The sequence below is a fragment of the Vanessa cardui genome, chromosome 11 (genome assembly GCF_905220365.1).
Source record: "Vanessa cardui chromosome 11, ilVanCard2.1, whole genome shotgun sequence".
Classification (NCBI taxonomy): domain Eukaryota; kingdom Metazoa; phylum Arthropoda; class Insecta; order Lepidoptera; family Nymphalidae; genus Vanessa; species Vanessa cardui.
The window spans coordinates 1,162,620-1,183,976 of record NC_061133.1 but is presented as its reverse complement, the minus strand read 5'-3'; the positions used below and the strand labels follow the sequence as shown (position 1 = coordinate 1,183,976).

The 21,357-nt window shown below is 36.7% G+C and overlaps 1 protein-coding gene across 9 annotated transcripts in view; it reads right to left on the bottom strand.

Moving 5' to 3' along the window:
* Positions 1 to 172: 172 nt before the first annotated feature.
* LOC124533590 (disintegrin and metalloproteinase domain-containing protein 23) overlaps positions 173 to 21,357 on the bottom strand; it is a 522,035-nt gene continuing 500,850 nt past the window's right edge. For 5 of the 9 annotated variants that reach the window (XM_047108967.1, XM_047108970.1, XM_047108968.1 and 2 more), the window contains 9 exons: positions 11,566 to 11,719; positions 9,865 to 10,003; positions 8,184 to 8,333; positions 6,779 to 6,853; positions 6,312 to 6,370; positions 5,856 to 6,064; positions 5,222 to 5,583; positions 4,402 to 4,695; positions 173 to 3,877 (listed from right to left, as the gene is read on the bottom strand). In XM_047108967.1, the coding sequence (XP_046964923.1) occupies positions 3,700 to 3,877; positions 4,402 to 4,695; positions 5,222 to 5,583; positions 5,856 to 6,064; positions 6,312 to 6,370; positions 6,779 to 6,853; positions 8,184 to 8,333; positions 9,865 to 10,003; positions 11,566 to 11,719 (1,620 nt within the window). In that variant the 3' untranslated portion in view covers positions 173 to 3,699. The remainder of the gene's footprint in view (positions 3,878 to 4,401; positions 4,696 to 5,221; positions 5,584 to 5,855; positions 6,065 to 6,311; positions 6,371 to 6,778; positions 6,854 to 8,183; positions 8,334 to 9,864; positions 10,004 to 11,565; positions 11,720 to 21,357) is intronic. The other 4 variants (XM_047108969.1, XM_047108976.1, XM_047108977.1 and 1 more) reach the window with 4 other exon arrangements.

Below are 21,357 nucleotides of genomic sequence, written 5' to 3'. Positions count from 1 at the left end.
GTTGGTGGTACAGTGGTACAGTAAGGTGGTTGATATTTTACCACTGTGGCGACGATAACTTGAACTTTAAGGAAGGATAAAAATCCCTATCATGCGATCTTTATAATATATAACGATATTCGCAAATGCGTGTGACATCACTAATGGGAGGGGTGTCAATGAAACGGCTGAGAAAATTGTGTTCATCTATTTTCTTTCATTAATAATATGTTACATTCATTTAGTAAATAATATAGCAAATATATTTACAAGGACAAAAACAAACTGAAAAATTCCAACGTCTTAACGTTTTTCTCCGCTAAAATTCGTCATTTATTTTCACATAATATCACTTAAATTAACAATACAAACAGTAGTTCGGTAGTGATAGTGCTTACAAATAGTCGCCATTCTTTATCTTCAGCCAAATAATAATAACTAAGTTTGACAATCAAGTGCCGCTTTGCTTGGGATCTGAAGTCACTCACAGGAGAAACTTCTACGTAAATCTTTCTCATAAACATTAATTGAATCCGTAATTAAAACAGAAGTCTAACTTAGTGATCGCTGTTCTAACAATCAATATAAACAATAAATAATCTTGTTATGTTAAATGAGCAATTCTTGTATATATCAAATAATTACGTGTATTTCGGAAACGGCTCTAACGATTTGGCTCAAATTTTATACGTAAATATTTTTTTTTAAAAAACGCAACTTTTCACATAATAAATAATGTGCGACACTACATTTCTTTAAACAGCGCTTTAAGTTAACGAATAACAAAATATACATGTGTACAGATAATAAATCGTAATGAATGAAAATAGGAACTTCAATGATATAAACTTGTCTGTGTTTTACAATGTAATAACAAAGAAATATTACTAAACTATGTACTAAAATACAATAATAGTATAATTTAAAACAATAATAATAATAGGATTAATAGGTTCGATAAAAAACATTTCAGTTGAGTTCAAATCCTTTATAATGAAATTTAAATAACATTATACAATGTAATAATTGTTTTACTGTCTAAAATATTTACATAAAACAACTTTGGCACTTCTACAATGACAGGTAAAAAAAAGTAACGATCGAGCCAATTGCACAGATAAAAAATGATGAAATTTGCAGGGCACCAGAGCACTACCGTGAGCAATGACCGTGTATGGCGCCGTCAATTGACGTATTAGGCCTGCGCGTTACACGAATGCGCGGGAAATTCACTCTTACGTTTAAATTACGATTTTACGACTAATAATTGAAATTTTATTAAAAATATAACGATAAGAAAAGGAAAATGATACTGGTTTCGTATCCTTAAGATTTGGTTCGAGTATCGTATGACAATTCACAGTCAATCATTGCCATACACTGCATCATAGAGGGCTATGCTATGCTTTCCCGCGCATGTATGTTTGGATATAAAACGCGCGCGCACGCGACGCCTCCTGGGATTGACACTCGCTTGCGCGAACGAGACGACGGTCCACTAACGCGTACATTATACAGATACAACACGCACCGACGATTCACATTCGCTTCATAATTATGTTCGTAATGAATTACGAAGCTGCCGATCTCTCCGGACACTTGCGTTGCCGTTCGCGCCGTCAGTGGGCGACAGAGCGCGGGCGCGGTGCGAAGGGCGCTCGGGCCGAGACCACATATCAACAATATCAGTAACCGTTACACATATATCCTTATATTCGCCACGATCGTACAATTTGCATTTTAAAGCAAATGCAAAGGAAACATACTTAAACACTAGTTTTGAGATATTCTTTAATAGACTAAGAAATGGCAGTAAAATATTTTTCTTAAGAAAAATCACGAGTCATAAATGTGCCTATTGTGAGCTATTTTATATAATCAGGTGTGCTGATGTATAGAGACACTATTTACAACGATTTTTCTACGTAATTTATGAAGCGATGCTGTTTATTGTGCGATAAAATAATTAAACGTACTTACCCTATGCCCTATACTAATATTCAACATGTTATTCCTACGAATTGATACATACATTTTACAGCCTACTGGTTATATCATTCAATATTTTGAGTCTGTGGCGGTCGCCTCCGCACCGGTCGCGAGTGTCGTACCCAGTACAGAGCATAAGTAACGAGACTACCCTGTACGCGTAATTAGTTACCTAGTTTACCTTACATAATATATTATAACGTTTATCTAAGAGATTAATTATTATGATCGCGGTCGTAGGGCCGCAGCTTGTGCAATGGCGATCGACATCGGCGTAGTTGCGCTTTTGTATCGTCGAGAGTAACAACGCGGGTCAACGAACTTGGCAACGGAGTAAAGTCGGCTTGCCACTGGTGAGACCGCTGGTCATTCAGTGGGGTGGTGTTCGTAAAGCTCGCTGTGCCTATGTCGATCAACGTGGGCTAGATGAAGTATTTTTTCTAGTCAATATCATATAACTTTAAGTTACTAGTTCCTATAATCGTGGCGGCGCCACCTAGCCTAGCGTAAACCCGAATGAAACAATAACTTCCTAAATTGTCATAATAAAATGAACGCAAACTGTAACATACAAGGACACCGTCTCGACGAAGCGTTATGCTCGATAATCGTATGTTGACGTAATTTCTTCGCTAACTATGGTTACACTTTCCACGAGTGGATCAACCGATAACATAGGTACTTACACGTTTTATATCAATAGTATATCTAATGTCTAAGCTATATCGTTTCTAAGTCGACGCATCACATCCCATCGAAAGCAGTGTCCCCTTTCAACATACGTCTTTCACATCAGCGTAAATTCGTTTCGATAATTATACATACCATATATATATATTCATGTATACATATATATACTTTGAATCCGAAATAACTTATATTCACATCAATGTAGATAACTATTTTAGAATATGTGTATTTTATGTATCTAAATACAAAAACATTATTAGATTACGGTTCGAGACCTCCGAGCGTAACGTCTTATAGAAGTTCTCCAACGAAACTCGCATAAGAAACCGCTGTGTCGCACTCGCACAGATTGGTGTTACCGTTGCATTAACTAACCGCGCGTGTGTCTGTGAAGTTGGGCGTTTCGGAGAGGTGATTCGGTGCGATGAGATCGGTTACTCTCCGGGGACGGTTGCGACGCCCGCCTTCCTACCGGCCTCCGGACACACGCTGACGAAACGCGAAACGCGAAACGATCGCTCGAACGGTGAACTCACAGATCGCACGCCTCGAGCTCGCTCGCGAACGGCGTCGAGCCGGCTCGATTAAAGCTTCGACGGATACTACGTCACCAGAATTTGTTAAACGCCTATCTAAGTGTAAGCCACTCGGCGGTCGCGTTCCGAGTTCGAGCGACCCGACGACAGCTGCTCGCGCGTCCCGGCGCGTCCCGGCGCGTCCCGGCGCGTCCCGCCGCACGCCCGACGCGCGTCCCGCCGTGCCCCGACTTGTGTTTGACGCGCGGCCGCCCCGCCGCCGTCCCGGAACCCAGATAAGAGTATATAAAGCGTATCGATTTAAAACGAATATAAATATTTAAAACAACGCGGGTCGGCGGCGGCGCGGCTCGTGGTTGACGATTTAACTCTTAAATAATCTAATTATTTCAGTCAAATCGTTAAAGTCGGTGCAATTAGATTCATTATTTACATTTGACCTTTAACGATTACGTATTCACATGTCCACTACGCGCGTCCTGGGGCTGTGGTGGCGGGCGGGGGGTCAGTGCGTGTACTCGGGGAAGGCGGCCGGGCGCTCGCTGCCGGAGCTGGCCGGAGATCGCGGAGAGCCGAGCTGGGGGGGCGGGGAGGTCGGCGAGGGGAAGTAGTCGCGCTCCACCGGCACCGCCTCTTCACTCGCCCACCGGGCTAACTGTTGTTGAGCTTGAATAAATTCATCACTAGAAAATGATAGAGAAGAGGAACGGAGAGTCTAGGCGCGTCGCTGCGGCGGGCTCCCGAGTCTGTCCGGCCGGCTGCGCCGCGCAGCCGGCGCAGCCGACCGGTCGGAGTTGCGTTGCTTTTCAATTTTAAAAAGTTAAGCCAATTTTTAATTATCAATACAAAAATATCCAATTGTCCGTATATTGAATTTGCGTAACAATTTACTGCCAATCAGAAAGTAGTAAGGACTATGTCCTTTAAGTTAGACCCTTGGAGCCCGCCCGTGACGTTTTCATGAGTGTTGTTAAGTGTGATGTCGCTGCAAATAAATATGGAAACAACAGAAATATCATTTTATTTGAATGTGTTTTAAATAATTGTGCATTTCTTCTCTGTCTGTCAGTTAAGCTGTTGAAGTTGAAGAAGAATATTTATCACAAGTTGCTGTTATAAAGCTAAGCTAGGTTACAAAAGTGTCATTTTGTTAGTGTTAACTTAGTCTACAATCAACGAGTCTATTCCTCCTATATAAAAGTCTCACCTCTCGCTGTCGGGTGCGTCGCGTAATCTTTCCGTATCCGCGGTTTCGTAGAGCGCGTCGTCGTCCGGGGGGACACGGTGCGTCCCGTGCGCGACGACGTGTCCCGGGTGCGCGCCGTGCGCCCCGTGCGCCGGGTGCGGCCCGTGCGAGCTGTGCGGCGCGTGCGCCAGCAGCGCCGGCGACGTGGCCGCGGGCGCCGCGAACATGGCGGGGTGGTGGCGCGCGCTGCCGCGGAACCGCGGGTAGCCGAAGCGGGACTCCTCCTCGCCGGGACCGATGCGGCCGCGACAACGACTGCGGATTTATAATTAATTTATTATTGCAAGAACATTTTAAGAAGAATTTGGACAAGTATGATAAGATATGTTACACAAAATTGCTTAAAATGTAGAGGACTATTATTAAAGTATTATCCATCATGATTGCATATGATACTATAATTTTTCTAAGCCGAGAGAACCTTCAGGTTTTAAAAATAAAACTTAGATAAAAAATGAAAATGAATGGGCAAGTGTAAACTGTATTACACCTATTTAAGCTGCCTGTCTTTGTAGTGGCTAACTTGTATTGGTCTGATGTTTAAATACTTGCTGGGGCCAATATATAAAATATATATTAATTTTGTGTCAAGAATTCCGAAAAACTTTAAAAAAACATTTCGCAAATGTTTGATACGTTATATTTACATAGATATGTGCAAATTGAATGACTTGTGTTTTGTGGAGTCTGAGTTAAATTTTAGGAATATGTCCAATTGCTTCAATTTAAAGGTCCATTATGATTCGAAGGTGGAGGTGATTTTTGAAGTTAGTTTACTTACGCCGGCACTTCTCCTTCAATCCGATAATGTCTATCGGCTTCCGTCTCCGACATTCTTATATCTTCCGATCCAGACGGGCTCATGTGTCTGCTGGAGTGGTGTTCGAGCTGTCTGATCAAGTCTTCTAGGTTCCTGATCCTTATCGGTCCGCATGGGGGTGCTTCGTCCTCTTCCTCTTCACCTCGCTGTCTTCTCAAATCGGCTTCGTGTATTTTCTCAGCGCTGGGTGCTCTCTCCCGCTTGTATTCGTATTCCTGGAGAGCTCGAAGGTCTCCAGAGCCGACGGCTGCACCAGCACTCGCTCGCTGGGCGGCGGCTGTCTTTAACGCTACGATTATGTTTTCGTGGTACCCGTTCAGATCCTGTAATTAACATTTGTTTTTTTTATTTGTAGTGCAAATATTTGGTAAATTATTTATTGTAACTCGGATTTTTCTCATAAATGGACCCGCTGAGTTTCATTCGCCAGTTCTTCTCAGGTCAGGGTGTTTTCTTTTCCGAACCGGTAGTATTCAGTTTGACTATCAATTAGTAAGTGTAATGTTTCTATATTGAATAAAGGAATTTGAGTTTTAGTTTGAAATCATTCGAGTATATATCATATTGTTAATAACTTGAGTTTTGAAGAAAGTACCTTAAACTTGTATTCCATATCTGCGACAGCGCCTGCTGGCTCCTGTCCGTCTGATTGCGATCCAGCTTCCAACTGCTCGGACTGCGAGTCTTCCGCCCACTTGTCTTTACCGTCCACTGCACCATATCCATGCTTCTTCAGAATACCCTTCTCTGGCAGTTTTGCCATCGAGTTGGAAGCTACATCTATGAAGGCTATGTCTTCTTCCCCTGTAAAAGAACCACAAATATCTTAATTAGTTTTAAGATTGAAATTCTAGAGTTTTGTGCAAATGTTTTATGCTCATTATTTGTGTTCGAGGGACATAGCATCTTAGTTCCAAAGGTGTTTTCGATTAAAGGTATGATTGACATATTCTACGCCATTAATTTCTGCTGAAACTCATTTTATACATAAAAAATGTAATTAGTACAATTATTATTATTCTTAGTAATATAAAAATAAAAAAAAAATTACCAGAATGTGTCGGTTCGTCCTCACTACCGGAATGTACACGTTTCATTTGCTTATGGTCTCTGAAAAAAAAAACACATTTTCAATAAGGTTTTCTAAATATAAAAATACAATAATCTTGAAGCAAAAATGATTTGCGCATGCCAATGGCTCCAATATGATTCAGCCAATATTATGATTGTAATAAAAAACATATTGACGCGTGAAAAATTGAGTTGATTTGACAATGAAGAACTAATAATTAAAACTTAATTCGTTTTCGTACGACTAATGTTTTATAACATATTATTTTCACACAAGGACTAGCTAGGATAAAAGCAACTAAAGACAGTAACCTAAGGAGTTAGGGAACTACGGCTTGTTTCAATAAGATACATAAAATAAGAATAATTACAATAAATATTATCAGCCTAGACAGATAGACCCCATGAAGTTAGTACAAATTTTGCTTTTTGTGATTGGCAACTCACGGATATCTGCTAGTGTTGCCAGCTCCCGACATGTGATTCCCGTGTCTGAAGATCACGCGCTGGGAGTCTCCGCGGCTGAGAAATTTGGAATCTTTTAAATTTTGTTCCATTTTCGAATTTTTTTAATTTCCAGGCCGTTACTGTTTAAGTTTCGAATCGCTCCTTAAGATCTCCTCCGTAAGTTTACTGATTGGATTTGTCGTAATTACCTTTGATGAGTTTAGATATCTCGACAGCTACTTGGTAAATTGCGTTAGTTGTCTATTTCACATTGGATTTTCATCGTTTCTGGACGATTTTGTGGTATAGTATCCAGTATTATTAGAAATTCATAACACAAATGGTACTATTGTCTACAATATATCTATCTATTCTATTAAGTGCCTGTTAGAATCTATGTGCATATTTACCACCTTCACAATTCCAAGTTAAATGATTTCTATAAACAAATTATATTTAAAAAGCGTGTATTTTAACGCATGTGTGATTGTGCTCGGTCACACTGGAACACGCTACGTATGTTTCAACTGCTTTGAAGCATATTCGTACCAAAGCCGTATGCGATAAAAGCGAAAATCGTGTGAGATAATTTTTATGAGCGGTGAGACTTTAAGCTTGAACGTACCTGAGGAGATTTCTGTTACACCAGTTCCGATAGGAAGAGGAAAGAGAAATTTAATTTCGAAAAATAATTAAGGATAATCGGAACGTGCTCTAGAATGTATGTTCGATATTCAAAATCTATATCAATAAAAATGAATGATTATTTGTATCGTGTGCGTTCTTATAACATTCATTCGATCATATCGATTTGAAACTTTTTTTTAATTTGGACAGAATTATAAAACGGCATTCAACTCATGTCGGCCATTATCTTTTTGATAATAGCTATCAATTTTGTTAGTAAAATGACAAAAAAGTAGATTTAAGTTTCTAAATATTTAGTTTTATTGTATTTTGGTGTGTAACAATGCGTTCTTCATTATTTTAATAAAGTTTTATTTTAATTAGAATTAATAAAATATGTTCGAATTATAATGTTATGGTGAAATGACTTTTATAATATTGTTGCCAGTTACAATAATCTAGAGCACGTTTTACTTTATAATAACTTAATGGGACCTAAATTATATTTAATACACAAAATATACATAAAACAGAGATGAAGTATTCAAGAAAAAGTAGGGAAACAGTGTGAATATTAGGTAATTAGAAAAATAGGTACAATCGAAAACATATACATAAACTTTTAAATTATAATTTATAAAATATATAAGATTTAAATGTACCTTAAAATCAGTACAGTCACATTCAAACTGATTATTAAATTCGCACAATGTAGGGGAGACTTTACATGAACGGAGATTACGAAGAGTTGTTACCTAAAGGGTTACCTAATACTTACCTAAACGTGTTATTAAAGGCGTGCATCTTCCCGCCGTCAAGCGATATGTCCTCTTGCGAATTATTCGATGTAGTAGAACCAGCTGCGAAGCTTTTTGCGATCGGTTTCTTCACGTACGGAGGGTCGTATTTCGGTAGCGTACTCTTTTTCCTGATGCAGGCGTGGCGTGGAAACGCACACTCAGATCAATCGATTAAGTTTAAAAAATCGAGTCATTCGATATTGCAACGGAATCGAGAACACCTCAGGGATCAATTTTGTTGTCGATGTTTTCGTTTCCGAATATAATTTTGACAGGCTGAATGGATGCTGACGATTATGTCAACAATATTTGTTTTTTACTGTAATGCTTACAAGCATACTAGTTAGAACGTTATTTTAATTTGGCTATTAAAAGTATTGACAAGCAACGAATTATAATCTTTGCTCGTATGCTCGAGTAGGAAGCCTTGTCAGTTTCCATCCATGACCTTTAATTTTGGAATTACTATCAATGTCAAAGTGATAGATCGGGAATGATAACAATATTCAAATAATGGGCTTTTAAATCCCAAATCTAATTCGACTTTTCAATTAATCCAATTAGAATTTAAAGACTGGTGCTTTTGGATATCACAGTTAAAACAAATTTAATTCTGAATTAATTTTTGAATAAAACTTCAATTTTTCGTTTCATTCCTCATGGGAATTGATGTTCATGGAAACATAATCAAAATCGATCTTAGCTTAAGTGATAAGGCTCTTTCCAGTAAAAATGATGCTTTAAATGAATTTGTAATGTCAAAGCTCGCGGCGCCCGAAAGAGAGATGTTGAACAAAAGTAAAACCAGCTACAAATTGAAAAGATCTTTACAAGCTCTGCTTTTCTGTATTTTTAATGGAAAGATAATTAATTACTTAAATATAACATTAGGCGTTTCTAACTAGATAGACAGCTGCTTGAAAGAAGAATCCGTGCATCGCACATTCGCTTTTCGTGCAAAAGTTTATAGATAATTTAGTGATAGTGAAATGATCAGTGATATCAGAGTCGAGCGTGCTATATCTTCGCATGAGGTTCGAGTCGATCGGTCATACTTCGATTGTATCGCGGGAGCAGAACACTACGTCGGTTGATGGAAATAATAATCGTAACGGCTACGATGAGCGACGTGACACAATGTGGGAAGATATAGACGCGATCGCGCCGTCGGGCAGCAGTCCGCGGCGCCCGGCGACACGGTCTCCGACCAAGAAAGGAAACGAAAACGAGTCACAGTTCACATAAGCCAATGCATACATCCAAGAGCCCAGAATTTTAAGGGTTTGAATCGAGGTGTCGCTCGAGTACAACGTGGAAAGCCTCGTCGGCATGCAGCGAGGCGGCCGGTCGGCGACGCCTCGCGGGGCGGAGGCGCGTGCGGGCGCGGGCCGGGCGCCGCGGGCCGGCCGCCGGCGCGAGCACAGAGCCACAGAACCACAGATCAAATGCAGTTGGGGCGCCTGACCCGCCAGCTAGCTCTACGACGACAACGTAAACGACATAAAAAATCTTCAAATAATCAAAAAACGAAAAACCAATCGTCGACTTTAAAAACGTAAACACCAACGCTAACGTCTAAAATAAACATACAAGTATACGAAGGTGACGATTTAAATTTCTCCTTAAAGACTACCTTTGGTCTGTTTTCTGCTCACTAACCTTAGGCACAGGGAGAAGTTTTTGTGTACTACGACTGACCTGTAGCAGAGAGCGCTCAGGGCAAATACTATGAATACCCCCCCTACCACAGACATGAGCACCGCCACGAGGAATACCGTGTTCGAGCCGTGGTAGTTCTCTGCGCCCAAAGAGAAGGGTAAGTCACGCGCGGGCCGGCACGCTCGTCGTCGTCCCGCCACGCGGCGCGCGACGCGGTCCGTGTCACGCGCTACGCGGCGGGACGGCGAGGACACGCGAGCGGCGCCGGCGGGACCCGGCCGGCAAGACAGACACGACACGACACTGCAGGCACAGGCAACGGACACAGTGCGACAACACCGAGTTACCCGCTGTTACCTGAAGCAGTACGCCATCCAGGCGAAACCCACGAACACGGACAGCACGACCGCGAGTAATAATAACACCATGTTCACGGTGCTCATCTTATTGCCCTCGATCTCACCTGGAAGAGAGGGGTCCCGCGCGTTAGTGCGCCGGCGCCGCCCGCGCTTGTATCCACGCCTCTCCGAGCATTGCTCCCCGGACATTCATTCGTATAGCATCGTTTCCCAATTTTAATTACGCGTAAACTTTAAATTCAAAAACGAATTGAGTCGGGACTCTTAGTATTCAGAGTCTTTAATTGCTTTAAATGTAAGAAAACATGTTTCCCGGTCCCCCCTATCGAAGAGCAGTGCTCGGATTAATTCGGCCAATTATACAAATTTATACATCAATAGCAAAGGGAAATAGGAGGGATACATTGACAGAGGTAAGAAGGCACCTGAAATCATAAATCAGCGATACATATTATTAATCACCAGTAAAATAAACTTTAAGAAAGAAAGCAATAGAATTATAAATCAAATAAACCATAGTACACATCCACATCACAGTAAAATAAATGACACATTAATCAAGCAAGAAAATAACGTTGGAGGCACAAAAAATCTTTGACAAAATAGTACATACATATTTCATATCGATTAATGAGTACTAATCACGAAGCCACTGACAAACATACATACATATGTTATAAAATAAAATAGTTGAGATTATAATATTTATTATTATGTTTAAGAAAGAAATGTATAATTTTTATAAAGTTAAATATGTATGACACTATATAATTAATATAAGACTACATATTTCCACAACATTTAAGTCTTTAAAAAGTAATTATGATGTAGCATCGTATTGATAATTGAAAACATAGCTGTCAAGTGGTACCGACGGCGACGATGACTCTGTACTAGGGAACAACAAGTATAGACTATGTAACCATTTTTCACAATTTCAAAAGGTCCTACATCATCGTCGCTTTCGATTGTATTCTTTATTACAGTGTAAATAAACAAGGTTTTCGTAGTGTATGAAAATTTGTTTATGTTATAACCTTTATAATTTGTAGTATTTAAATTATGTCGTAGTCCACATATCTCTAAATAAATCAGTTTAAGTCTAGAAATTAGTATTATTAAGTCTTAATGTATTTTTTAAAAATAAAAGCTAGGAATCATTACATGCGGGAAATTGCGATCGCGCGATTACCGCTAAATCGTAGCGATCCGAGGACTTCGCTTAAGTCTGACCAGTCTTTCAAGGTATTGTGATTTAATAATTGTATCTCATCAAGGTCATTGACCTTGGATTTATCATATTTACAGTTCATTGAACTATCTGGTACTGGTTTTGACTCACCATACGGCGTTTCCTTCTTAGTCATGTTGTAAGCCGCTTTCGTTGCGTTGTCAGGGACGTAGGGCGTCGGCGACGGCGGCAGGGCGTCCGGCTGCGAGCAGTCCGGTCCAGTCCATCCTCGGTTGCACACGCACTTGTTTACATTTGAACAAGTCTGAAAAAAAAAAGAATACATTTTTAAGAATTATTGAATTAGATTTTTTAAATTTTATATTGTACACGTCTAATAAAACGTATATTTTAAAGATATTCTAAGCTGTAGAACGCTATAGACACTATAAAATACAGAGGAGGCTTATTTTAAAACTGATTTGATATTTTATTTTAGACCAGTTTTGCCCGCCACTTCGTTTTTTCATTATTAGTATTGATTTCTTCTTTTTTTATCCTATCTATTAGAAGTATATCATATATATCGGAGTATCCATTACTATCATAAATGTTTATTTTTGTTTTAAAAAAACCTTTGTTTTTATCCTAATAAAACTCTGCAATATTCCTTACTACTTGGTAGTTGCTTTGCTGTGTGAGTCTGCCCGTATAGGTACCACCCACCGACCATAAGTTTTATCGCCAAGCAGCAATCGTTTGTATTTTTGTGTTCCGGTATGAAGAGTGAGTGAGTCAGTGTAAGGAATGATTAAGATTTCTATAAGTTCAATGTCTATAAGTGGTAGTGACCACTTACCATCAGGTTGCCTATTTACCAGTCAACAAAAAATGTCGTCATGTGACAATTATATATGTATGTATTTTAACATTCTGTAAATAAAATGCGAAAATACATAAAACGAATAAATTAAAACCGTCAAGATTAGTTTCGTTTCAAATTTGCGAGTGACTAAATAGCGTTGAATCAAAATCAGACGTCAAAACAGAAATCGTTGAAGGATGAATTACTCCCGAGAAACTTTTCGAATCCTGTGTATTATAAATAACGAACTCAATGTTGACTTCGTAAATAAACTTTTGTTGGCATAGACTTTAGATTTTCCGCAGCCATTGATAAAAAGGCCTCGTTCAATTTTAAAGGTGAAACGAAAATGTGAACAATTAAATATTTCCATTGTCATAAGTATGAAGGATCGTTTGAAAATAAACATAAATTGACTATTCTTTAGTTAAAAAAATAATTAGTAAAGCGATATTTCGAATAAATTGTGAAAAATAAGCCGAGATGAAAATTGTTCCAACTGCAGGCATCCTGATCGATGGTTAAGCGTTTAAACGTAGGCAAGTGGTAACTACAGGTGTACTTGTTTATGTACCTGATATTAGTCTTTCCTTAAATATATGTTTTATTAAATATGGTCTTGATATTGCTTTTATGATTTAAAGAGAAATATGAACTGTAACAATTTAAACAGTTTTTGTAATTTATTTTCTGCGTGGAAGAAAACAACGTTAGGAAACCTACATATGTCTAATTTCAATGTGTGCTTAAGCTCCAAGCCTTCTCCACAAAAGTGAGAGGAGAATTTAGACTAGTTGTGGGGCGTTTAAAGGGTGTTACTGTAGTTACGGGATGGTACGACGAGTTACGATCATCAATATGAAATACAGAGTAAAAATAAATAAGTAATTGTAAAAAGCAGTCGAGATATAACAGTTGCCATATTAACTGGCATGTCAAGATTTATAATGAGCATTTCAAATTCAAAATAAATTGAAATATTAACAAACACAATTAAAACGATGGTTTCTCAGAACAAATTAACAAACAATTGTTTGTTACAAGTTCCAAGGTATCACTAAAAGAACGCCTCAAGTCTGTTAATATTTTACTTTATAAATTTGTATAATACTTGGTAGTTTTACTTAGTATAGTTGTAAAATGATATTATAACTTTATTTAGCGATTCTCTCTTCTTCGATTAGATCATTCAAGCAAAGAAACAAACAAACAGTCGTTACTATTACGAAATAGATTCGTAATCGTATATTTCTTTTTTTCTGGAAACTGGAAAAATCTTAAGCGTTTCAAATGAAGTGGGGGGACCAGGTGTTCCCTAGAACATTGGAATATCTACTAAAAATCCAGCGGTACCCATTCCATCTCCTCAGGGGGCGTCAAGAGATCGCTTGCCCAAGCTACTGTGACACTCCGGTCGGCCCAGCTTTGTCTTCAAGCTAGAAGAGGCTGTTACTTCCTTCTTCTATGAAACTACAATATGTGTAGATACCACTTTGCGAAATTTATCGTAGTCGTATATCTGTATTAACATAACAATTTCCAAATCGCTCAATTGCAGAATTAACGTAAATGTTAACAGAACTAGTGACAATTATGAGGATTGATTGCCATCCACGGATGAACGCTCCGGCGCTCTGTGCGTTTATAAGCAATTTAATGCCTAATATATATTTATTGGTCGAGTTGGATCGTTGAACAGACACACGTTGTTCGAATCAAAAATTACATATCCAAATATGGTTTTAAGATTGTATTTTTTTATTTCGACAAAGATGTATTACCGCTCTGGATTTGGCTTAGATGGCTGAGATGGTCCAGTGGTTAGAACGCGTGCATCTTCACCGATGATTGCAGGTTAAAATCCAGGCAAGCACCACTGTCTATATGTGCTTAATTTGTGTTTATAATTCATCTTGTACTCGGCGGTGAAGAAAAACACCGTGACGAAACGTGCATGTGTCTAATTACATCGAAATTCTGCTACATGTGCATTCCACTAACCCACATTGGAACAGCGTGGTGGAATGTATTCCAAGCCCTCTCTTTAACAGGAGAGGTGGCCATTAGCCCAGCAGTGGGAAATTTACAGGCTGTTAACTTCTATAAAAATATACAACTTCAATATCAAATGAGTTAATGAGGTTTTAATTCAAAAGTTTGGCCATTCAAAACCCGAGCAGCCTTGAATTAATTTTGGGATATTGTTTAGGGTTTCTAAAGAATATTTGTGAAAAGATTATTGTTGTTTAAAAATGTATTTCTTAATAATAAAATTAAGTAGTTTGACAAACCCGATACTTAAAATTTTACGTAGTGGTAGAAAGAAATGTTTCGAAAAAAAGAAGTAAATTGTAATTTCTGGCAAAGCTGAGGATCACGCCATTAGCGCGTACTCTTTTAATCTTTTATAAAGACGGTCTGTTTCCACTTCGATCCGCTTCACTTTGTTTCAAACGCAAGATGTAAGTTTCCAAGATTTAAACAAGTTTTTAACAAGTTAAATTGTTTGGTCTCTACCAAGCTCGGGCTAAAACGAATTATTATCCACAGTTACAGGTGTCAACAACTTGTACTGAGTTTTAACAATGTTTGCGTTGCCTTCTTAACATTATTCAGACATCGGTGAGCGCCTATCGCATGCTTCTGAAAATTTCCACTGAAATTACGTGCAAGATTTATGCATTGCTACTTGTTTCTTGGATGACAGACTTTCAACTACGTGTTTTAAATTTTACCATTGTTATTTTATATTGATTTAATGTATAAATATTATATTGTTTTATTATTTATATATTCGAGCATATTTTTATTGAATGTTAGAAAATATTGTTACAGCCCGTCATAAACGTAGGGTACTGAAAATCAGCGTTGGGTTTTTGGAACCCAACTTTAAATCTGAATGGTGCACCTATTTAGGAGATGATCATTATCATGCTAAATAAATTTCTTTTTTTATATTTCATTCCTTTTTTATTCCGTTTTTTTTTGTGGAATAAGTTACTAAGGTAGTTTACAAAATTATTTTTATCTTTGTTTTTTTTTCATACTTTTATAAAATGCCGAGTCCTAAATAAACATTTCTTTCTTTTTTTTATTAATGTGAAATTCATCTGTAAATATAATGCAAGCGATGTTGTTGTTAATAGTTTTTCATTAATTGAAGTTTAGATTCGAATGAATACAGCAACGCAAATGTATTCATTAGACAATTGAATCATTAGGTCCGCTAAGCAGAAGTCGAAAACATTTTCATTACACGAACAACATCATTCGAAGCGTAAAAATGTCTAACATTCTCGTGTACCGAATGCCCTCCGTGGACAGGGCGAATTTGAAACATTTCAACTACGAACATAAAACCACATGAGCGAGTGATTTCTAATTATTTGCATTTAAAATTCATCTAACCTTAAACTTTGTAGATAGGATTGGATTTCGTTACTATAGATACCGTACAAAGTATGTATTACAGATTTTTATTGTTTTAATAACGAAATAGTTTTTATATTATTTCTAGATCATATAGATACTGGGACAAATAAAGTTACAGTGAGTAGTGTTATGAAAAATATATAAACATTGTGTCACAATACATTATGGAATATAGAGATGAAATAATTGAACTATATTATTTACTAGCGACCCGCCCGGCTTCGCACGAGTGCAATACTGATACTAAATATACCTACTACAGAAAGTGTTTATTTACAAGATCAAATTAGAAACTATATTGTTCATGGATTATATACAAAAACCTTTCTCTCGAATCAGACTATCTATTAAAAACTTCCGCATCAAAATCCGTTGCGTAATTATAAAGATCTAAGCATACATAGGGACAGACAGCGCTAAGCGACTTTGGTTTACTATGTAATGATTTCGTCAAAATACGTGTAATAAAATATACAAAAGAAAAATATTTTTATTTTCAAAGAATTTGATTTCCAAAACATATTTCACACTGAGATCTTACTAATAACTCCATACACTCCGAAAAGGTTATTACGGAATACAATAAACAAATCAGAATGTTTCCCCCAAACTTTATCAATCACTCAAATTCTAAACTCGTTCGAACACAATCATAGTCAAAAGCACACATCTGAATGAAACCATTTGACTATTCATCTCGTAACAAGTTCGATAAAACTTAATTCAAAGCGACTCGCAATCGAGGGAGTAGGCCCAATAACATAGGTTAGATTATTTCATTCCAAATTGCTTTCAAAACGCATGTATTGAGTTCCTAAACTCGGGTAATTTGGTTTTGATGTGATTTCGGATTAATCATACCAGTTTGAACCGGTTTCCATTTCGTGACAATACTTTGTCGCTATGACACATGTGTGGGTATGTTTTGAACTTGGTTTCTATATACGGGAATTATTTATCAAGTGTTTAAGTATATAGGGGACATTATTTACTTTGTATGTACATGGGAAATATCTATTGACTCAATATTGGGACTCAAATGGACATCAAATGGAATGGCGCTCTCTCATACCGTCATGTCTCCTTTCTGTCGCTCTTTATTTCCTTGTATGTGTGAATGTGTGTATGTGTATGTGTTTAGTCATTGCTCTGTGTGAGTCTGTGCATGGCAGACGTTTTTCATCGTATTTATTTCTTGTATTTAAGTAATTATGATTTCAATAATTATAAATATGGATATTTCTCATCTGTCAGACATACTATGACAGTTGTGACGTCACGTTCTTTTGACGAACTAGACTATTCAACCCGTAACTGTCATAAGAGAGTTAAGCGACGAAGTTTTTTTTGTAGTAAAACCTTACAAAATCAAATAATCAAAATCAAAATAAACTTTATTAAATTAGGCTTTTACAAGCACTTTGTAATCGTCATTTAATAACTGTGTTAAGTGAAGCTATCAACGGTTCGAAAAATAGTACCGAGAAGAACCGGCAAGAAACCCAGTAGTAACTCGTTTACAAAATTTAAAAATACAGTCATGTTAGCTAATTACAATTATATATGTATACAACAAAAACAGCCTGTAAATTGCCACTGCTGGGCTAGTGGCCTCCTCTCCCATTGAGGAGAAGGTTTTGGAACATATTCCACAACGCTGTTCCAATGCGGGTTCGTGGAATACACATGTGGCAGAATTTCTATGAAATTTGTCACATCCAAGTTTCCTCACGATGTTTTCCTTCACCATTGAGCACGAGATGAATAATAAAGACAAATTAAGCACATGAATCAGCGGTGCTTGCCTGGGTTTGAACCCGCAATCATCGGTTAAGATGCACGCGTTCTAACCACTGGGCCATCTCGACTCTATATAATTATACGTCTATTGTACTACGTATGTATGTAAAATATTATATTAGAAGCCAGTTCGGGATTAACGACCCGTCTGTTTTTAGCACATAGTTTCCTTTTTATACCCAAAAACGCAAGCGAAACCACAGACGACAATTAGTTCACTAATTAACTTTATAATTAATATGGACTTGATTTATGTATATGATATACGTTAAATATAGACAACATGAAACTTAATTGAACACTATAATTACTATCCGAACAACCGAATTCACGGAGGGATATTTAGCGTAATGATAATTTAGATAATAATGATCACAGGCTGGGCTTAGTGTGCTGTCAGGCGAGTTCGATTGTACAATTCACGCTGTAATAAAGTGTGTATACAGCCTGATTCAATAATAAACTAATTGGGAGTTAAGCTTTGTTTGAATGGTTTAAGAAATACGTAACGTTACTGTGTATCTTTACCCTTAATCGAGTAGAAACAAAATTTTTCATGAGTTATTCAATTCAATTCAATTCTTAGTTTAATGGCTTTTAGTTGTGCCGACATGGCAAAGATTATTTCGCCAATGTCACGTAGGATGGAGAAGACACGAATGAGATTGATCGGTACGGTTGAGACACTAAACTCAATTGAATTTTAAAGCCGAGAATAGTAGTATTAATTTCCTTGTTAATCCTTAACCTAGAACAACACAAACATTAAGAGTTAAATTCATGAGTTATAGTATATGTTCTTGGGTGACGATTCTGACGTTGACATTTGATATTTGGAAGGATGGGAATATCAATAAAAAATACAACCTAAAGGTAACCATATTAAAAATTGGGCATTTATTTGGATTGGAAGTGTGGCAAAGCAGTTCCTGTTACTGTATTGTGGCGAATTCGCATATTAATCATCATCTAATTACTGGATAGACTCTAATTATGTGTAAAATTTATGACAATGACTATAATTGTGATATATATGTATACAATAATAAGAGTTTTTTTTGGTTAGGTCAGTCTACCTAACCAAAAAAATTAAATGGGCTGAATGTGAAAGGTCACCATCATATATAAACTTAGGCATCGTAAGAAATATTAATAACTCTTTACACCCACTAACACACACACGAACTTATGAAACTTAGATATAACGTAATTGTGTTTGTGGTTACACTGGCTTACGCAGCCTTCCAACCAGAACACAACAATAACAACAACAAATAGGGAGGATATACTCAGAAGAGCTTGAACATCACCAGTCCACCAAGACTTAAATTTACACCTATCGAAGGGGCTTACTTTGTACAGTAATAGTGGGATAATTCATACCTATCCCACTTGGGTAGAGGATCCCATTTCGGGATTACGTTTAAAGTTTAGGGAATTGATCAAATTTTATTTTCGACGCCATTTTAGCTAAATACCTTTGATAAAACTGACGTAATAACGGATCGACAGAGATTAGAAACAGACTTAGTGTAATTGGAATTCGTAACTGTTACAAATTACTCGGACCGCTCCGATTGAAGTTTGTCGACAATTATTGAGATTCGCTTTGAAATATTAACTGATATAGTTTATCGTTGAGTAAATCAACGCCGAATTATTACTCTGTAAAGTACGGAATTCTTGCCGGTTCTTCTTGGTAGAATCTACATTGGTACTGGTAGCAGATTTATGTTAATAAATTATTGTAGTTACAGTTGCTGTCAGGAGAAAAGGTAAATAAACAAATTTGACCTTGAATTATCAATTAGATATATTAATAGAAGATATATTAATCAAGAACTGTTTGTAGTTAATCTTATAGTGGAATTATCAACAAAACACTTGTGATATTGAAAAATACGGTATGTTTTGAATGTTTCCTTTTGTCATTGGAATGGACTATACATCGACTCGGTCGGGAATCGGTTGTCAAAATGCAATTTTCTTTAATTTTTAATTTTACATGTGATATTGTATCTACTGTTAGTTGTCTTCATGAAAATAAAATGGGAATAATAATATATATACAATAATGAAGTGTTCAACGACGTGTCATCCACTTTTGACGTTTTATAATTTCTTTTTACGTTATTTCAATGCGTTTGCATGTTTTATGAATGGTCATAACAATCAATCAAATTTAAATGTTGAGAAAGAGTACCTACTGAATTTCTTTCTGGTTCTTCTCGGTAAAATCTACTTTCTGAACCGGTAGTAGCTTCACTATACATAGTTGTTAAATGACGATTCAAAACTGCTTGTAAAAGCCTACTTGAATAAAGTACATTTTCATTATGAGTTTTTGATTATGAAGACACTTGATGGATAAAGAAATTCTTAAAAGTCTAATTACACTAGTTCTTTTGCCGTTAAGACCAGTAATATCTCGGTCAGTGGGTCAGTGGGTATACTACCAGTGAAAATGTTTTTATATCGAATTATTATAATTGTTATAAAATCCATACAAATTATTCATTTGATTTTCCCTGAAGCGTTGTTTAAATATATTCCGGACTACATTGTTGTTTTGCCTCAAAGTTGAGATTATATTTGTTGTTCATATGTTACTTTGCCTTTATTCAGCTGTAAATGTTGAATCAAGTTTTAACCGGTTTGTTGCAGTTTGTTTCGAGGTTATTGGCGCGCAAAACATATTTAACAATATCATGATATACTTCAATTCTGTATAATATTATAATAATAAAATATATACCGATATAATTTTTTTAAGCGAAACAAAATCTATAGATTCATCTTTAATCATGAATTAAGACATCCGTAACGCACAATTTATTTTCAACGTAGTATTAAGATTTGATATTTATTTTAAAGAAATAAGAAAAATATATGAACGAGTAAGAAATATCACGCACACACGTAAATAGACATTAGTATTTACGTGTGTGCGTGCAGTACAAAATCACGTACAAAAAACACACATATTCATTTGATATTAAATAAAATACTCGCACGTACGCACACATACATAGATATTTTTCACTCATACGAAATGAGTTCTCATTTTGAATTAAGAGCTTCTTAAATTGGATACGTTATTCGTAATGAAACTTCGCTTAACTGAAAAAGGATTTTTACTTTTAATAATCATTACATAGCATAAAATAAAGTCGTTTACCGCTGTCTACCATGTGTGCTTAGATCTTTTAAATTACATATCTGATTTTGATGCGGTTTTTTTTAAAGATAGAGTGATTCAAGAGGAAGGTTTTTGTATGTAATACATGGATAATATATTCAGTATCAGAATTAATAACCCGTGAAAAGCCGGGGCGATGCTAGTTATACATTAAGATTGATTCTTACGACGAATATAGGAAGTATGGGTCAAATAAAAATACTTGTTTAGTGATACGATACAAAAGGGGAAGTATGTATATTCATTTCGAGTCAACACGAGGAATTTCGATATGTCTGACATCGAAAATATGTAATATGACTATTGAACTTCAATAAGGAAAAGCGTGGAAACGTGACGGTTATTTGATCGATTCGATCTTGTTTTTTATGAAAAATATAATATTAAACGTTCGTTATGTAGATAACCAACGCTACTCAGATAGGATTCGATTTCACACCCTTGTAGGGTGAGGTTGTAAATACATCAGACTGGCTCGCAGAATCTGATTTGTGACAACGAAGGCTCGTCTCTGACGGTATTTGATTATCTCCAAACCGCCTAAACTTTGAATTTCCAAACGTTTTATAACATTTTAACAGATGTAAAAGTTAACAGTTTAATCGTTCTTTGTTGTTATTTATAGGCGAAATATAAACAATAGAACTACTGGATATATTTGAAATTT